Source organism: Gastrolobium bilobum, unplaced genomic scaffold, assembly GCF_033153095.1.
Source record: "Gastrolobium bilobum isolate Gb01-03AN ecotype WA unplaced genomic scaffold, APGP_CSIRO_Gbil_v1 utg829, whole genome shotgun sequence".
Lineage (NCBI taxonomy): Eukaryota > Viridiplantae > Streptophyta > Magnoliopsida > Fabales > Fabaceae > Gastrolobium > Gastrolobium bilobum.
In genome coordinates this window covers 654415-674204 of record NW_026899533.1, presented here as the reverse complement: position 1 = coordinate 674204, position 19790 = coordinate 654415, and the positions used below count along the sequence as shown (strand labels likewise).

Below are 19790 nucleotides of genomic sequence, written 5' to 3'. Positions count from 1 at the left end.
GATTTAAATTTACGTTTTTATGATTTTACGATTTTTTTTAATCAAAACGATTTCATTATAATTCCAAACACTTTTATATTTTTATGATTTTTTTTACGTTAGTATTTTACGTTTTACAATTTTTTATCTTCCTTTCAATTTTAGATAAAATTCTGATTTTAACTAAGATGATATAACCACATTCCGTTAGCTATAGCCTATAATGTGATTCTCCACAGTTGACACACTCACTCACTTTCACATTGTTTGGTGACGCATTCCCATTCTAGAACATTTTTCAATCATTTACACATATCACATTCTTATCCTGTGAGAAATATCTTTGAACATTTTGTACTCTTTTTACCCCTTACACTTATTTAGAGCACTTTTTAGATGAACACACCACTTATTTCTCAACCGTAACATAGGCGAAATTCACCACAGCTATAGCACATTCGGATTAGCCACAAAAAGAGATCCAGCTAAGACCATATACGATTATTTCTTCTTAGACCGTAGATCTACCTACTATAGTGCATTATCTTTGTTCATGTACTCATGGCTACATCATCTGCACATGAACAAAAGTATTTTTTTTATATTATCTATCAAAATTCAACAATTACTCAATTAGTTTGATTCAAGTCAGGTAGGATTACATATGCAGCAAATCTCTTCATACCAAATTTTAATACAATTATATTTTCAAAAATTCAAACTCGAAATTACTAGTTAAGTTAAAATAATCCCTTACCAAATTGATCTATATACGGTGATAAACATTTTCTTTTTCGCCACTAATGTTAGGCGGCAAAAGGTGGTTTTCTATGAAAGCGAAAATTCAGACTGTTTCATTTAGTATGACATTCAGAGGTTATACAAAATCTTGAAATAGAATACAAACTCTCAAATGACAAGTTAATTTATGTGAACTATCATGATTATAATAATAATATTGCTAGGAAACTTATTAAAGTGAAATTTGACCTTAATTATTATCTAAAGTTTTATTTTTATTCCCTATTCCTAAATTCTTGAATTTTAAGTAATCAATCTTTCAAACTAAGAAAAGGCTAAATGAATTGAAATTGTATTTAGATTTGTATTAAGTAGTAGAGATATTTATTCAATTAAAAACAGCAATTATATGGTACTGAAATTTTTGAATCATGGATTTTTTCAAAAAAATTCGCATCCCTGTGTTTTTACATTACTAAGGCACTTTTATGTTTCTTTTTTTAACTTTTTGTATCTTTCATTTGAGTTCATCTACCACCGACCCCAATTAATTTGGGATAAAAGTGTTGTTGATGTTGATGTTGATTTTAACTGAAACTTTCCAGTTTCAGATTTGTTCCTTATTCTATACGAGATTTACTTCATTTTGGAAATAAAAAAAGTTTACTTTCCTTATTGTCATATTTTAAGACAAAGATAGCCTACGCTAATATTTCATTACATATTTATATTTACATCCACAGTCAAAAATTGATTCACTTGGTCTCAAACTTTAACAAATGTAATTATTATAAACGAATACTACAATTAACAAATACTTTCTTTGAGAGTTAGCGAAACAAGTTCCAATCCCGTTATATATAGGTCAGGAATTTGTGATATGGATAATATGAGATTTTCACCAGAGAAGATATATATATAGTCGAAATTCTGGTGATCCATGTGGATCCGATTTTGGGCCATGTATGATTTATTTATATTTTCATTTGATTTTTTATTAATAATTGAAAAAGGCCAAATACCTTCGAAGGATTTACATAAAATAATCATAAATTCAACACTCGTTATCACCATTCTAAAACAAAAAACAAAAAAAAACACTGTATTGTTTTTGCGCTTTCTAGTGGTAAATTGACAATTGAATAAACTGAAACCGAGAAGAAAAAAATATGTAATGATGACGGTCATGTAGCTACATGTCGCGAATTATTCAGTTTGATTTGTCTGCAATCAATGGGTCGTGTCGGTATAAAGTTAGTTCATTATTTTCACCAAAGTGGGACCTATAAAAATGATAATGTGCACAACTCCAGTTCTAACCTAGTGAATGTTATATGTTCTAACCAAAGTGAGACACAAACGGTATTGCCACATTTTCAGAAATTACATCCCAAATTGTTATATGTTCGAAATATTTTTTCAGAGAAATTCCTTATAGCATCTTTTTGACCACCGTAGTCCTTATTTAATAATTAATTATCAAATTGAACTTAATTATAATTTTTTTCAAAAATTTAACCTTTACAAAAAATATAACATCAATCTGCCCATGTTTGACAGTTGACCATGAAGCCTACCCGAATATCTCCCTTCCTACCCGGATATTTTTTGAAAATTTTACCCTACCCCTGAGTAAGGAGGATGATACCCAGGTATATTTCATAAATCTGGGAAAATGCTTGAATTATTTACCCGAGTAAATTTCGGCCAGAAACCCCAATATCAATAGGTTTCGGCCATTGTTGCGAGTTATAGGATTTTCCCCCCAAATCTCTCTCCCTTGACATCTCTATTCCGAATCATCACAGATATATTTCATCTCATCATCTCAAAAAGCTTAATCTTGGTAGGACATTGGCACTACACCTCCACATTCTCATTTTGTGCTCAAAAATCCGAACCAAGATCAAAACCCAAAACCTACACCTAATTTTCGTGTGAAAGATGAGTTCAAGTCCAAACATGGTTCCTATAGTTATTTACTACAATGGGAGACATTTTGAAGGTCCGAACGGTGTCCGATTTGAAGGAAAAACAAAAATGATGGCCTCCTGGTCTCTGCAACAATGGCCTCCCAGTCATAACCACTAAATATATGATGGTTGTCTCCATCATATAGTGCTGCACCTGTGAGACCATCAAAGTTGAACCCCAGTAGCTCTGTCCAGATAGGAGCAGTCATGATGATATCAATCCCACAGACACAAGAAGTCAGCTCGCCATGCACATAGTTGAGGTTTTGATAGAATGCTATCACCATAACCTGGGCACCGCATCTCCGCAAGCACAAGCAAATGTGTCTCCTCAATAAGCGGCACGGTGTCGAAACGCTCCAAGTTGAAGAAGGCTGAATACAGTGATTTCGGCTCGCAAATCTTCTGGCTCATGAATGACTTCACAAACCTCTCATGTGTAACACTGTCATCCTCAAACAAATATTCGAACGACAAGTCTGGAGCCTGATGCATAGCAGTCTGGGGCTGAGAGGATGATGACCCATCGTGTCGACGCTTGGTCCTCCTCTCGGTATCCCCCACCAGCATCTTTGAAACACGTCAAGAAGCCATTGCGTCACACTATGAAACTGAAAAAAAAGGCAAAATCAGAAATCAGAAACATAACAGTTAGGGTTAGGGGTACAGTCTGTAATTTAAAATTAATCGGTCATAATCGAATGTTTAACCATGCAAACTACAAAAACACAATAATTTTTGGATACCAAGTGACAAACATATCAAAATAAGAACCCAATTGATAAAAAGGAAAAAATTAACCTTCAATGGATTTCAATCGGTAGAAGGCAGCAATGTAACGTGCGCGAATTAATGATCACAAAAAGGAATAATTTCAGCAAGATTTTGGTGTGGGAATCGTGTTATTGCACAACTCCAGCAGCTCTACCCGGGTACCCCTTTGTGGGTTTCCCAAATTGGGGCTGCTGGGTTATTTAAAACCCTACCCGCGAAATTTATCCGAGTAGCCCCGGGTAAATAATTCAAGCATTTTTCCAGATTTATGAAATATACTCAGGTATCACCCTCCCTACCCGAGTAGGGTAAAATTTTCAAAAAATACCTGGGTAGGGAGGGGGATACCTGGGTAGGCTTCATGGTCAATGGTCAAACAATGGCAGATTGATGTTATGTTCTGTGGAAAGGTTAAATTTTCGAAATAGTTTATAATCAAAGTCAATTTAATAATTAATTATTAAATAATGGCTGCAATGGTCAAAAAGCCTCGTTATAGCGCATAAGTTTGGTGTGTTCACATGTCATGTTATTTAAGGCCACCAAACTCATTGCAGAGAGTAACAAGTTTGGTGGTCAAAGTGCCAAGTTATTCTGAGTTAAAGTGGGACACATGACAATCAGTCATAAAACTTGCTAAGGGGCATGGCACATTTTTAATTATTTTAGGACTTGAAACCGTAGGTTAGAGAATTTTTATTTATTTATTTATTTATTCTCTCATAAGGTTAGTTCTTTATATTTTTTATTTATACATTACTAATAGACGTTAGTATATAAAACCTTACAATAGATGACATGTGTTAATTATATTATATTAATTTGTATAGACATTAAACTCTAGGATAATGGGTATACTATTTTATATTTAAAATTTAAAATATAAATAGCATTTGAACATTTTTTGAATTATTTATGTTTTAAATATTTTATTTTAATATTATTTATTTTAGGGCTTGAAATCTTAGGTTAGAGGATTTATTATTATTATTTTAATTATTCTCTTGCAAGGTTATTTTTAATATTTTTTTATTTATACATTACTAATAGACATTAGTATATGGAACCCTATGATAGATGACATGTGTTAATTTTGATATATTAATTTGTATAGACATTAAACTTTAGGATAGTGGTTATATAATTTTATATTTAAAAATTTAAAATATAAATAGCATTTGAATATTTGTCGAATTATTTATGTTTTAAATATTTAAATTTAATATTATTTATTTTAGGATTTGAAACCTTAGGTAAGAGGATTTATTATTTTTTGTACATTAGTGATAGACGTTAGTATATGGAACCCTAGGATGGATGATGTGTTAATTTTGTTATATTAATTTGTATAGACATTGAACTCTAGGATATTGGGTACATTATTTTATATTTAAAATTAAAGTTATATATAGTATTTGAATATTTGTTGAATTATTTATTTATTTATTTTATTTTAGGACTTTAATCCATGGAGCAGGATGCATCCTCGCGTCCTGAGTCTTCACGGAGCATAATTTATCCAGGTCCTATAAATCGTTTTACATAACATTAAAAGAGAAACACACATCGCCATCCCTATTTATTTTTTTTAATGCTGGCACCAGACATGCTAAACCTCCTAGCAAGTTTTGTGGCTGATTGACATGTGTTCAACTTCCAAATTTTTTTTGTACAATTGGCACCATACTTGCTATGCCCCTAGCAAGTTTGAAGGCTGATTGTCATATGTCCCATTTTAACTCAGAGCAGCATGACATTTTAATTACCAAACTTACTACTTCATGCCACGAATTTGATGCCTTAAACATCATAAAATGTGGGCACACCAAAATTGTTACGTGCGGTAACAAATTTCGCCGCGTGTTAATTTGAAAAAATATTTTGAACACGTGGCAGTTAAAGATATAATTTTTGAAATCGTGATAGTAAAGTCCGTGTCTCGTGAATGTTAGCTATTCAGTGTACTTTTCATGGACACGAACATTTTCAAAATTTTACGTATTGGACACGTGTTCGATACGGACACGCTCGGATATGTTCTGACACGCGGTTAACTTTTCAACACATTCTGACATGTTTTTCAGACACATAGTCAACTTTTTTGAACACGCGGGCAATGCTCGGACACATTTTTTTTTAATCTTAATTTTATTTTATTAACTAAATATAAAAAAAATAATTTATAAATTAAATTTTTTCTATTATGAAATTTGACATGAAAAATTAACAAAGTACGAAAAATTATTTATATTTATATTTATGTTATGAAATTTAAATATTTTATTGATTATATGACTTATTATAGCCTCTTATATGTATTAAATATAAATTATTTTATGTATATTAAATTTTTTATTTAATATCAAAACGTGTCAATTAAGAAAAAACTTGTGGTTTGATACATAAAAAATTGTTCGTTGTTTTTTCTAGACAGACGCACTGGTTCGATAATCAATATTCTCTTTTTCATGAATTCTTTAGTTTTCTTTAACCCTTTCAGAGTCAAATCTTTATGACTCTGAATCACCATAATATCTAGGCTTAAATCTCCCCTTTGAATAGAGGCTATAGCAATTTTTTTTAAACTTATCAATTTAAAACTAACGTGTTGACATGTCATGTTGTGTTCTGTGATCCGTGCCAGTGTCCGTACATCATAGATCATACTTTGTAAGTTGCTGATTCTTAAAGCATCTGTAATCATGTACGACTCAATGTTATCCACACCCATCGAGTAGAACATGCAATCATGTTTCTATTCAATATCACATTCACATGACTATTCTCAAAAGCTAAATTTGTATAATAGACGGCCTTCAAATTTTGGTCCATCATTATCTGAGAAGACCTTCTAGAAAGTCTTCTTGTTCTTCAAATAATCATTTCAATGGAAAATTCATCCATTAGAAGTTAAAGTAAAAGGCACGCACGCGCGTTGGCACACAAAGCATTTTTAAAAAACTACTTATTACAACCTATAAAAGAAGTATCAAAATTGTTTTTTTTTTTTAGATTTTTACCTTTTTACAAAAATTTATCAAATTATTATAAATTAATTATAAATTTTTATAAAAATCTTTTAAGTAAAAATATATTTTTTTTCTAAGAAAAAGCTTAAACAAACTAGCTCGTACACTTGTATAGTACACCAGGATGTTAATCTGGTGCATGGATTTTTTGTAGCGGTATATATTATATTGATATTTAAATGTTTAAAATACTTAAATTTATATTATAAAACGAAGACAATGTAAGATATTGAAAATTCAAGATTTCCAAACATTTTAACATGTCATGTGTTTTTTATCCTCATTATTATCATAGTGTTTTGAATTGTGATGAAATAATTCAACATTTTAAAGTCAAATAACATTAAATCATGTGGGTTGATAGTTGAAAACAAGTGCCAATAATTTTCTCAAACCAGCGATTAAGCAGAAATATATGTTATCTTTTCTTTCTTAAAAATAAACACTTTGAATTCGGCAGCCTAATAATAATCAGATATATATATTGGTGGATAATAATCAGATATTTTATCAAACAATATTGGTCCCTTTGACGTAACTTCGGTAGGATTGATAATGTCCATAATTCGCAGAAAAAACATGTGACCTCAAATTGTTTTATTATCATCATTATTATTTTAAGATAATGATATTTTGGGTGAGTTTTTGCATTATGTTTTACCCAGGACGATTATAGGAACGAATCTCTCTTCGAATTAATTAAGAGAATGAATTTTTTTAAAGGTTATATACTATAGAACTCTCAAACGTTGAAGATCTTGAGTATTCCATTTTTCATCAGCATTTTGATAAAGGAAAAATGTTTGTTGTTTTAAATAATACAACTTATATTCTTTCACTCTCACATAAAGGCAGAACCCACACCTTTATATTTTTTTGTTCACTCTCTCTCCTCCTTTATCTATTTTTTTTTCTCACTTAAAATGACATAACTTTATATCCTTTAAAATGATAGACACTTTTCCCTTTTGATAATTAATGAAGGGTTTATCATCTATCATTTAACATGATCACAAAAAATTTTCTACACACACAATATTTTGTGGGGCCCGCAGCAAAAAAAAAAAAAAATTGGCACGCAAAACAAATCTCTATAACATAACACAATCACTTTTCCTACAACATAATTCTTATAAAATTTACTGAATCCCAAATAGATTTGTTTCAATGACCAGTGCCAAGGGAAAGTGCTTCGGTGCTCCAGCGACATCCAAATCCCTTAACTTTCACTGGTTTGCAAATCAATTATCTTAAAATAAAATATATTTTAATTTAATCCTTAAATTAAAACAATCATTGCAATAAAGTATTTAATTGAAGAATGATGTGTTATGAACCCGCTCCTTCATCAATCTTGAACTTTCGCATCAATTATTCTTTATAAATAAATAAAAAATAGTTCAAAATAGAAAATTAAATAAAATAATTCTTCTCGCAGGCTATGCACTGGCGTTGACTGCCAGGGCATCACAATCTCCATCTTCCACTCTTTCCTTCCCGATACAACACTCACAAACTTTAAAGAATTAGCAGCAAGTTGGCAACTTGATTGAAGAAATCATAGAAACCATGCAAAAGGTAAAGAGGGGTTATCGTATTTGATTGAAAAAGGAAGTTTGTGAAGTTAATTTTTTAAATTTCCCTTGAAACCCACAAACTCAAGCCATTCCTGCGAGAGATTGAGGCCGGGGAAGTGTGCCCATATGGCGAAATGAATCAAATGATGGCGCTGGTGATGGGTTGAAGGCAGGGGTTGTTCTGGTTTGGGATAATGCGTATCTTTCTGCTGTGAGGATATTGTTTGGTATTGGCTTATTGGGAAACTCTCTGTTCATGGTGGTTGTAAGTGTTATGTTGCAAGATTTAGAACAATTAGGCCCAGTGGTTCACATTTGGTTGTAGACGTGGTCACTGGTCACTGATTGCAGATGGTGGCAATGTCTTCTAGGTGTGCAATGGTTAGATTGCGTTGCTGTTAATGGGTGTGTGGTTCGATGGCTCTTGGTAAGATTGATAGGAGATGCATATTTCTTTGATTACACAGAATAAGCAAGCGACCTTTTTTTTATTCGAACTACCAACTGGATATATAATTTAGGGATCGGATCAGATGATTTAATTTCAATGGGAATTGCTATAAGTTGATTAAGGTCATAAAAAGATTCTAATTTAGTTCACAATTACATTTTAAAATAGAACAATTTGTAATGACATGATTGCTTTGATTTTTCTTACTTTTAATTAAATGAAATGGCCATCTAAAAAAAAAAAGATAAAGAAAAGAAAAACTGTTCCTAATTGAGTTCCTTTTCCCCTAATTTAGGGGGAATAATAGTGAAGGAAAAGAGAATGAGAAAATTGGAAGCACATTACAATAACCATTATAATTCCGATTTTCCAAGTATGATGATAACATGATGAAATTATACAAAAACTCTGCATGCGTAATAAATCAAAGGGATAAATAATATGAAGATGTGTCAGGACTAATGTCCTGAGCTACCTGGAGGAGGTATTCTACGTTGATATCATCAGGATAGTGTTGTAAGAGCTTTAAATTAGCCACAAAATCACCACTTAGGAGTCTGCTTTTCACGCAAAGTAGCATTGCACAACAGATCCGAAGAAGCATATCCTGCACCAAAAAAAAAAAAGAGTTTAGCCAGGCAACTTATCAATCATCTAAATGACATAATAAGCAGCCAAACACAATAAAGTCTACACTAAGAATATTGTAGATTGAGTATTAATTTTATTTTAAAAGAATGCCGAGGAGTTCATTTGAGAGAGAGAGAGAGAGAGAGAGAGAGAGAGAGAGATACCTGAACACCAAAAGGATTACTTAGAAGTGTATCCCATATTCTCAAGATAGTCTCAAATTTGAACTCTTGTGTGAGTAGCAGTGTAATCCACCGGAAAGCATAGAATTGTGGTTTAACCTGTTCATGAGGCTCCATGGCATCAATTTTAAATAGAATGAAACTATACAAGTTGTTGAATTAAAAAAGTCGAAAGATTCTACCTTTGTTGTAAATTCAAGATGATGCCATAATTGCTCATCATTTACTTTTAGCAAATCTGACAAACGTGAAAGAGTAGAAAGGATGCCACTTGAACTATTATCCAATTGTTCACAGAAATGATCCACTGAATCACCTAAGATTCGAACAAAACAAGAAAAACTATCTGCTTCTGCATTCACCTAAGACAAAGAAAACAGAGCAAAAAGTAAATAATAAAGGATAGAATTTATTACCAAAATAAAAAGGATGAAATTATATCCCTTTATGCCAGCTGATATTTATGCAGGCAATCCTCAAGAACAAAATTGTGATGGATACGAGAGGATGACAATTGGTATACGTTAATTATGTATTTTAAAGATGATCTAGTCTAATAACCCATCTGCAAAGTTATACAATTTATGGTTGTTCGGTGTAATGGATACTGGTCAACATACTAAAAAGGACATTGAATTATGCTTGATTGGTGTTGGTTCATCTCTAAAACAGATGATATTAAACGTCCAAATTGTCTAGCAGTATAACTTGAGGCATCTGCACATGATAGGGTAAATAGAGGAAGCGTTTCTGGAATCATAAGCAATATGGAAAGTAAGATATACTCAAAATTTAAATATTCAAAACACAAGTTAGACCCTCCTTCAACCATGGATTTTGGTTTCTGCCGAGTACATATATTATATACGTCATCATATTAATATATACCATGCATTAAACCCATTGAAAGGAAAACAATGCGAACTGGTGCGAATGACATAATAAGTAGTTATGCGAAGAAAGTGCTTACAGCATTTTGCTTGTCAGTGTCAGTACTAAATACATAGTATATTGGTGCCAAGACCTCGTTCATGCCTTGCACGTAACAAATTGCAGGATTTGACTTTGCAAAAAGAAGGAGGATATTCTTCATTGCTTCCTATTTTCACAGCAACAATATAAACTTCAATCAGAGACGAACCCCCTAAAATCTATTACTTAACACTGAAAACAAAATTGAGGAGAATGAGTTTGATAAATAGTTCAGCTAAAACCAAAATTAAAAAAACTGTTGATTATTTTAACGGCGCAGTTACCCTGTTTTTCCGACTTAATGATGACTCTCCTGAAAAGAATGGCATATCTGGATGTGTACGCTGTAGATCTCGATCTATCTGCTCTACTATCTCTGTATGCTGCTAGAAGAAGGACTGACAGTAATAAGTATCCATTTCGTTATTCAGTAAGCATTCAGTCAAAAGTAACTTTGAAATGGAGGAGAAACTTACCTGAAAATATTTACTCCAAAGACTTGCCTTACCAAGGCTCAAAGGGTGATCTTCCTGAGAAATTTCATGCCGCCTAAGGGGACCATCAACATCACTGTCCTCGTGCTGCTTAGCGGAACTTAATTCTTCATATTCCTTCCAGATATGTTCTGACTGTCTTAGATTCAACAACATGGTCAGTGAAAACTGAAAAGCAAGAGCTACAACACCATATCACACCAGATATAGCCGGGTAAAAGTTTAATATGAATATATCTGCTTATGTGAAAATGTGCAAATCAGCAGTATCTTACCGGATTCAGTAGAAGCTCCTCTTTCAGATTAGCATATTTTTGTCTATTTTCTTGTAATTGCTTCTCCCACAAGTCATGAGATGAAGGTAAGTAACCCAAGAGTAGCTGGTAGTGGAAATCAAAGCAGGACAATAAGTTGCTTGTATGCAGAAATAGCAACAATCAAATGATTTGTGCTTTTGAAAATAGAACATAAATCTGTATTGGTGCTAGTCGAATATCTTTATTACTAGAATGTTGAAAATTTTCTAAGCACGAAGGTATTTATTTCTCATATTAACATGTAAGCACTAAAGTGTTGAAATTCATATCAGCTTAGACCTACATTGTGGAGTTATTACCTTCCAAGCCGTTGCACGCAAACCTCCTCCATTGGGAATACCAGTGCTTGCAATTCTTTGTAACTTTTCCAAATTAATCTCCTTTTGAGAAAGCTAGATAACGAAAGGGATAAGTGAAGGGAACAATAAGGAGCACAAATTTAAAGGAAATCTTAACCATATAAACATATAATCCACACTTCATTTTCAATTTTCTTCTCCAATCACAACCTCGTATTCAAGATCCGATCTTTTCTCCTCCACCGAAATGGATTTCAACAACGAAACAGGGGTGACAGCATCTTTATTCGGTCTCTGTCGGATTTTTTGGTCCATGTCATCGTCATCGTCATCATCATCACCGATAGCTTCGTCGCCATCATCACTCTCTCTGAGAAACCCTAATGCGCCGGGTTGAATGGGCTCCAGCTCTTCGCCGGATTCGGATCCTCCGATTTCATTTCCCTTTTCATCAACTCCGGCGACCAAGCTGCCGAGCCGGTCGGGGAAGACCCTTCGAGCCTTGTCAGGAACGGGAAGCTTGAGCTTGCCTTTGAGCATGGCGGGTGAGTTGAGACCGAGTATACTGAGAGGAATCGGCCGAGTTGAAACGATAGGAAGTGGAAATTGGAAGGGCGAGAGAGGAATAGTGGGTTCTGGTTCAGCTCCTCCATGACTCGGAAATCAAACTCAGTAAGTTACTGAGAAGAAGAATGGTAGTTATGGGAGTTAACGGTTGAATGGCAGGTAGGCGCCACTGTATTTGGACCCGTGAAAGCGTTTTTGGGCTTTGGGACCAAACCCTAATAAGCCCATTTCGTTCATAAACGCATAGTTGTTTGTTATGTAAGACAAAATCAACATGCTGATTAAAATAGGAAATCACAGCACATCCACTCAAAAGCAACATCAAACAAAGACGAAACAACGATTCTTTACATCAACCAACCCTTGCTCATCAAAGAATCCCACTCCTCACCACTGTCTGCCGCTCCAAACTCAAGGGTTAATGACATTTCAACATAACATTAGTGTTAATATCATTATGTTGTGTCGTATCGACTAAAATAGTAAATAGTATACTTTGAGATTGACGGGTTATTTGTGTTGACCCATAAAATAACCGGGTTATATTCATGTCAAAATTTTTAATAATATAAATTTTTATTAGGATCGAGTGTATTTATATTGGGATTTATGAATATTATGTTACATGATGAAGCTTACATCATGTTACACTCACAATGCAAGTGAGTCCTACAAGTTTTTATCAAAAAACAAAAAATAAGAAAATGGTGGGGCCCACTTGCATTGTGAGTGTAACATGATGTAAGCATCATCTTCTAACATAATATTCATAAATCACATTTATATTTGTTCCGGGTTCATACACTGAGTCATACTTGCTCGTAAGAGTAAAGGACACGGAACCCAGATATACTTTACCCGGATAGGCGGTTAATCACGTCAGTAAGTATTACACGTAGAGAAGTTAGCCGTTGATTGAGTCAGCCAATATTACAAGTAGTGGAGTTATAAGTGGGCCTGCCACGATGGTACCCACCACTTCCATAATAGAGGTAACTGTTCAGAAGCTAGCCCTATATATACACCAAGAATAAAGATAACACACGCAGATAACCAGAATATAGATCAATATTAATGTTGTCCACAACAATATTCAAATCAGACATTGATTTGATCTGAACATGACTCACTAACACTAATCGCCGCCCTTTATTTCATATGCCCTTGTAAAATCATCCACTCCTGTTACATATATAAATGTGTCCATTGTCCAGTTCCAAAAAGACTAATCACAAGTTACATTTGATTCAGGAGAAATCAAAAAGGAAAAAGCCTGCTTGATTTCCATTTCTAAAAAGCTTGATTTCTATTTCTAAAAACATTTTTTTTAGAAAAAGTAAAATAAAAATATTTGTTTGAAAATAATTGTTTTGTAAAATAACTCCCAAAACAATAACTGTTTTTTAGTTTTAAAAACTAAAACATCAGAACAACTTATTTTAATGTTCTCAAAAATTATTTTTGCAGTGACAATTTTATAATTATGAGATTCATTAATGACATTTTTGTAAATAATTATAATTTTTTTAAATTTTAAGTATTTTACGATGACAATTTTATAATTATGAAAGTTCATTAATAAAATTTTTGTAACAAAATATTATATGATTATCTTTTTAACTTCAAATCAAATCGTATTCAAACAAGTTTTATTATTCTCATACTCTCAAAATCAGTTTTCAAAATACATATTCAAAACAATTTTTTTAAAAAAACAAAACAACACAATATTCAAATAGAGCCAAGTTTTGATTGTCTGCTGCAAAAATTGAGGTCACAAATCGATGATGATATTCTCGCTGTAACTGATGGTGCAATTCTTTTACTTTATAGAAAGAGTTGAGTCAATTAGCGTAATATTTGACATAAAATAGTTTCGGAATAGATATTAATTTTGATGTAGCAAGAGTGTAATTTATACCATCACTCAATTACATGATGATATATTGTTGAAAAATTGTTTTTTAAATGTAGTTATTATGAGAGATAAACTTTTTTAATAAGATAATACATGATGAAGTGATAGTGTAAGTAAATAAATGCAAAGAAGGGTCCGGTGTAAATAATAGCTCAAAATGTTCAAAGATAAAGACCTAATCAGTAAGGGAACATGGATATAATACATACATATGATTGAGGGTGTAAATGAACTAGATTAGCCCGGCTTATATTGAGTCTAGTCTAGATCTTTTAAAAAAATAAAGTAGGTTTAAGCTTACAAGACAATTTTTTTAAACAAATAGACCGTAAGCTTCAATTTTATTAAACTTGACCTAAAGCACGGACTTATTTAATTTATTAAAATAAAATAAAATAATAATATTTATTTTATGTTACAAGTAGCAATATTAAGCCTAACTTTTACGTGCCACCTCTGCTTGGAGCTCCTTCGTTTAGGTACGCCGCGTACGCTCTTTCTCTCCTTTTTCTCCTAATCTTTTTCTTTCCCTCCCAAGAGTCCCATTTTTGTGATCTTCTTCATGGTACACACAACTTAAAGACTTCAATCACTCACTCAACACTTTCAGATCGGTGTCTCTCTTGGACAAATTGACGAGGTTTTTATTTTTTATTCAATTTTATTCCTTATGCAATTTTTACTTTCAGATCGGTGATCTCATCCTTTGCTTTTTGAGATGTTTGTAGGATATTTTTTTGGTTTTTCAACTGTGACACTGAATTGAGTGTGGGTGTGGGTGTGAGTTTGGGAGGTTAGTAGATGGGTTAGCGATGGACGATGGTGAATTGTTTACTCCCACTACTGTTACCCGAATCCATGAGAGCAGAAAATGGAAAGACGTTAGGGAGACAGTGATTTTCTTGTTACGGGCAAGGCCTGTGTGGTTATCCTATTAATTTTCCTGGTCAATTTTTTGTTCTTTAATTTACAGATTCAGTTTTTTTGATTTATTCGTGAACTTTATCGGATGCATATTCCATATTTTCTATTTATGCACAGGTTTGTTGCACTTTTTAAGCTCATGCTTGATATGGTACTAAAGTTAGAACTGATGCTGAAAGGAATTTGATCTCTAACTCAAACTCTTAGTGATGTTTTCACGATTCACATGCATAAACATAATTTTGATATTGAACTTTGAACTTGAACGTGCCTGCGTGTGGGTCTGTGCTAATGCTAGTGATAGCTAACAGATCAAAGATGAGAAAAACAAAAGAGAGAGTTTTTTTTCTGGTTATGGAAGGAAAAGTTAGCTAGCTCACTTCAGAAAGCACTCACCACTCACTTCTTTATGACATTGATAAGTTTTCACTATATATATTAACTACACTCCCTCCCACTTCACAATGGCACTATTCAAGCTGAGTTGAAAGCTGAAGCCCTCCCTCTCAGCTCAACTTTTCCTCAACCAGTCTACGGGTTTTCACCCTGTCCTGTTGGCTGCAGAAAAATGACTTCATTGCTCTTTGTCATGGCCCCTCAAGGTGAAGGTTACAAAATTCAGAAAGAAATGGAAATGTGGTAATTGTTATGGTGGTATCTCTCCTGAGCTTATTCTTATTATATTTTTATTTTCTTTTTTACAACTTTATGAATAATGTTCAAGTTTTCTTGACCTTGCAAGTCCAAGAATTTAATAAATTAGGTCAAGATTACTTGTTAATTGTTAATTTTTAAGAAGGCAAAATGTATAATAATTTTATTAGACTGATCTAAGGAAGTTAAGTTCGGGTGTTATCCTTCCCACTTGGTTTTCTATGTACCCTCTTTGTATTTGTAATATTTACTTACAACAACTGTATAATGTATTTATTATTTCAAAGCTTGAATATAAGGAAGGTTTTATATGTCTTATATATTTGTTTCTTTTAGTAGCTTTGACTCAGATCCCCTCATTTTTTACCTCATTAAGTTTTCTCCTCAACTCTGATTGAGATGTAGTGGATGCAATTAGAAGAGGAATGTTTGCCATCCTTCGTTGTGGAACTACCTGAACTTTGTTGTTCTCACTGGTTTTTGATTCTACGTGACATGATGCGACTGTTGTTATATTATAGTTAAATTTATCTCAATGCTTCAGTGAATTGTTAGTCTAACATTTTCACTGGGTTTTATTTGCTTTTCTCCCTAGAATTTTTCTCACTGTCTCTGTCTTTATTTTTCTTGGACTGGACTGAATTTTGCACCGTAAACATTTTAAATATATGTGTATAACCAATGCTTTAAAAGATTGGTTAATATCGCTGAACGTTTAGTATGATACCTTGCAAGATTCAATGTGTGATTTATGATTAAATTGAACTTTTAGAACTTATCCCATTCAAACTTGTATATGATTTTGGTCTGAATAAACTAACATTTGTTCAATAGTGTGATCATTCATATTCAAAAGAAGATATTAGCAATATTCCTTTTAACGTTACTGATTAATTGTAATGTGTTGCAGAAAGGTAGCTAGGTGAATTGAATAAAGATGCCTCTTTACGATTGCATGCTTCTGTTTAAGCCCCATACAAGGAAGGAATCCCTCATGGATTTAGTTGCAAGGGTGGGAAAACATGTCTACAGAAGAAATGGGGTTGTCACTGATCTTAAGAGTTTTGGAACAGTTCAGTTGGGCTATGGTATAAAAAAGCTAGATGGCAGATTTTATCAGGTGAGATTGAGATTGATTACTCATCATGTTATAATCAAAATGCACTTGTGAATGTGTGGTCAAACCACTATATTTTAGGTGAATTGTTCCTTTCTTTTCTTTTTAAGTCAAAATCATAATGCTTGAACTGTTTTTTGTTATGTGGGTTGTATTAGTCATGGACTGAGTCATGCCACAAAAGTTACCAAATTAATGTAATATAGTTCAATGTAAAAATGGCTTTGGTGGTATGTTAAAGAATTTGGAGAAATGTTGCTTATAACTCTTAGTTTGAGGTGGTGTTTTATGCAAGTTGGTTTATGCTACAAAGATTATGAATATTAATTACTATTCCACCGGACGTGGCTCAAAAAAGTGAAGTGGAACATCCTATTCACTTTGGAATAAAAATCCATACAGTGAAATGTTTACTACATGTGCTGTTTTCCACATGCTGCAGATGAAATTTTAGTTAACTTTTTTTAGTTTGAGAGCGTGCCTTTGGTGAAAGAGAAAAACAAACATATCCTTCTTTTAAGTTTGAATGCAAATTATGCAGTTGTAATGTAATGTGTTGCCATTTTTTTCTATATTTTATGGATGTAGGGGCAACTGATGCAATTGAGCATGATGGCTACACCCAACATCAACAAAGAGCTGCATTATCTAAACAAGGAAGACCGGCTACTACGTTGGCTTCTAGTTAAACATCGAGACACAAACTTTGGGCTTGACTTCATGGGGGATGAAGGTAGAATTGAGCTGAGCAAACTCTCCCAAAGCAGAAGAATTGATGATGAGGATGCGGACGAAGACGACGATGATGAGGAATATGAAGTGAACGAAGAAGAAAAAAAAGTGAACTAAAAGATAGTTGAGTATTTTTGTTGGTTTCGATTATGGGAGGATAAAAAAACCATTGGGTATTGTATTGTAGGTGCTAGACATTTGCTTAGTGATAGTGCTTGGTAACAATCAATGGGCTTGAAGATGTTATTTAGTGACATCTTTGTAGCTTGGTGCTGTCTCTTCTTGCTATTGGACAAAACAATATCTTTGTAGCTTGGGGAAATAATTGATTTAATACGCCGTTGTCTTGCCCTGGAATCTATGAGCTGTTGAGCTCCATCAATGTACTTGTGGCTTACTTAATATCTCGAGGGAAACAGTTTTTGTTAAAGGATAAGAGCAATTTGAATATCCATCAATCGATGGCAATGTAATATTTCATGCAAAAGAAAAAAAAATCTTAACCCAATAGTTATACTGCTCAGGATTTCGTTTCCTTAGTTTTATTGCCTTGTATGTATGTTGGTATGGATGGTAATTATCTGCTAACACTGACGCAAGGAGTTTAGCCAATTTCGTCATAGAAGAGGAATAAAGCCTTAAAAGGGGCAAATAGTGAGATATCAAAAATTGTAAAATAAGATAATAAAGACGATTAACATGACATACCAAAAAAAAAAAAAGGCGATTAACATGAAGAAAAAAAGACACTCCTTGATTTGCTTCATTTCTAAAGATTTGTTAATTAGAAAAAAAAAATTCCGATGAACCATCCTTTTGTTTTTTGGGTCGATGAATTATCCTTTTACTAATTATAAAAAGACATTCGAAGTATGAGTATATTAAGAAACTGATTTTTGTGTGCAATCTTATATCAAATATGATATTTTCATCTTCTTTTCTAATTGAAATGGATAACTTCATGTCTAAGTATTGGATTAATTCTTCTCTTTTTACTTACATTAAAAACAAAAAACAAAAGATGGAGCTTTTAGTGAATGCAGAAAAGACAAGCGGAGCAATTAATTCAATTCTTCTTTAGTAGTAGTGTTATATATATCCATTCATTTTATTACAATGTTTCCTTCTACTGTTTTATTTGAAAGAATGAAATAGAAGAACGGATCTGGCACGGACTATTTTAGGAGATATAACAAAACGAAGTTTGTTATAATTGCCACGCTGTGATAGTCCCCATTTGTATCCGATATAGCACAAAATATTATCGCAATCAGATTGTCAAGGTTAACACTTCTTTATGCATTCAAAATAATACGTTCTAACAAGTATAAATATTTCTCGTACAAGCGTGGTACATACTTTAGATTTGACAATTGCCATTATAAGAGAGAAAAAGAAGGATATATCACAAGAAATTTGTATCCACAACGTTGTTTCTTCCACCCCGAAATACATGTTCAATGATCATTAAGCTAAGCAAATTCCAATATTCCGAACTGGGGTCTAACCGAGACATATTTAAGATACCTGTGTGTAAGTTCCTGTTTTGGTTTGCATACTTCAATAATTTGCTGAACCATTATCAAGCCATCCTAAGCAGCTGCATCGGTAATGTACACTTAAAAATATATAGCCAGGAAAAGATTAACACCTGACATAGGGCCCCCAAAAGGAATATTTAAATAATTCACGGTAAATTCTGGCTAGGAAGTCCCATAGATTCTGCAACTTCTCTAGCAGCCATACTGTCAGCTTGTTCCTACATTGGAGATAAAGATATATACCCAGAGTCAACAAGATTTGATTGCAATAAGCTAATCCATAGGGATAGGGTTAACATGGCTGCATGTATCACTAATTGTCACATATTCTGTATTGCAATCAGCTGAGGATCTTTACCTGAAGCCGATGCAAGAGATACATCAAGAAGAGATGTACAAACACCTGTTGCAATTTCTCACGGTTAGCAAAGAATTCAAAACCTTATTGAGGCTGAAGTTTATGGTCATTTCAATCAAATGCAATAAAAGACATAAGATAGATGCTCTAATATAATAAACAAGAGGAAACATACTCAAGGGATTTTATTTCAGTCTCATCTTCCCAAGATGATTGATGATGCTCGACGAGAAACTCTTCTTCTTTCAGCCTCCGCCTGTTCAACATGACAGTGAAGTGATGTCAAATCCATGGTGAAGTCATAACTCATAATCAAGCAGCCACAGGACCCTAAGTATATACCTGTGCTTCTTCAAGACGCTTAATTTCCTTTTCCAATTGAAACTCTGCGGCAGCTTTTTCACTGACCATGGTTTCTAATTGTGTTTGTTTGTAGTACTGAAACGAAGATGACGCATAAATTTATTGAACATCACAAGTAATTGCACGAAATTTAACCATGACAAAATTACCAAAAGGTCAGTCAGTTCCCGATATCGTTTCTCTAACTCCATATGCTCC

At 33.1% G+C, this 19790-nt stretch overlaps 2 protein-coding genes across 5 annotated transcripts; one reads left to right on the top strand and one right to left on the bottom strand.

Moving 5' to 3' along the window:
- Window positions 1-8888: 8888 nt before the first annotated feature.
- On the bottom strand, window positions 8889-12074 carry LOC133291100 (TBC domain-containing protein C1952.17c-like). Of its 2 annotated transcripts, none has more exons than XM_061489288.1 (9): window positions 11629-12074; window positions 11419-11511; window positions 11078-11182; window positions 10785-10937; window positions 10593-10694; window positions 10307-10435; window positions 9519-9698; window positions 9319-9435; window positions 8889-9131 (listed from the first exon to the last, which is right to left on the bottom strand). In XM_061489288.1, the coding sequence occupies exons 1-9, from the start codon at window positions 11956-11958 to the stop codon at window positions 8949-8951; spliced, it is 1392 nt and encodes a 463-aa protein (XP_061345272.1). In that variant the 5' UTR covers window positions 11959-12074; the 3' UTR covers window positions 8889-8948. The 2 variants fall into 2 exon arrangements, with proteins under 2 accessions (XP_061345272.1, XP_061345273.1); XM_061489289.1 differs by having other exon boundaries at window positions 10593-10691.
- Window positions 12075-14360: 2286 nt separating this feature from the next.
- Window positions 14361-17830, top strand: LOC133291093 (uncharacterized). 3 transcript variants are annotated; one of them, XM_061489277.1, is made up of 4 exons: window positions 14361-14543; window positions 15392-15466; window positions 16392-16601; window positions 17187-17830. In XM_061489277.1, the coding sequence occupies exons 3-4, from the start codon at window positions 16419-16421 to the stop codon at window positions 17445-17447; spliced, it is 444 nt and encodes a 147-aa protein (XP_061345261.1). In that variant the 5' UTR covers window positions 14361-14543; window positions 15392-15466; window positions 16392-16418; the 3' UTR covers window positions 17448-17830. The 3 variants fall into 3 exon arrangements, with proteins under 3 accessions (XP_061345261.1, XP_061345262.1, XP_061345260.1); XM_061489278.1 differs by having other exon boundaries at window positions 15307-15466; XM_061489276.1 differs by lacking the exon at window positions 15392-15466.
- Window positions 17831-19790: the final 1960 nt, after the last annotated feature.

Coding starts and splice junctions, on each gene's coding strand:
- LOC133291093 (XM_061489276.1), top strand. CDS start 16,419: ATGCCTCTTTACGATTGCATGCTTCTGTTTAAGCCCCATACAAGGAAG. Junction 16,602..17,186: donor TAGATGGCAGATTTTATCAG/GTGAGATTGAGA, acceptor TTATGGATGTAG/GGGCAACTGATGCAATTGAG.
- LOC133291100 (XM_061489288.1), bottom strand. CDS start 11,958: ATGCTCAAAGGCAAGCTCAAGCTTCCCGTTCCTGACAAGGCTCGAAGG. Junction 11,183..11,418: donor TGCGTGCAACGGCTTGGAAG/GTAATAACTCCA, acceptor TTCCACTACCAG/CTACTCTTGGGTTACTTACC. Junction 9,699..10,306: donor ACACTGACAAGCAAAATGCT/GTAAGCACTTTC, acceptor TCTTTGTCTTAG/GTGAATGCAGAAGCAGATAG.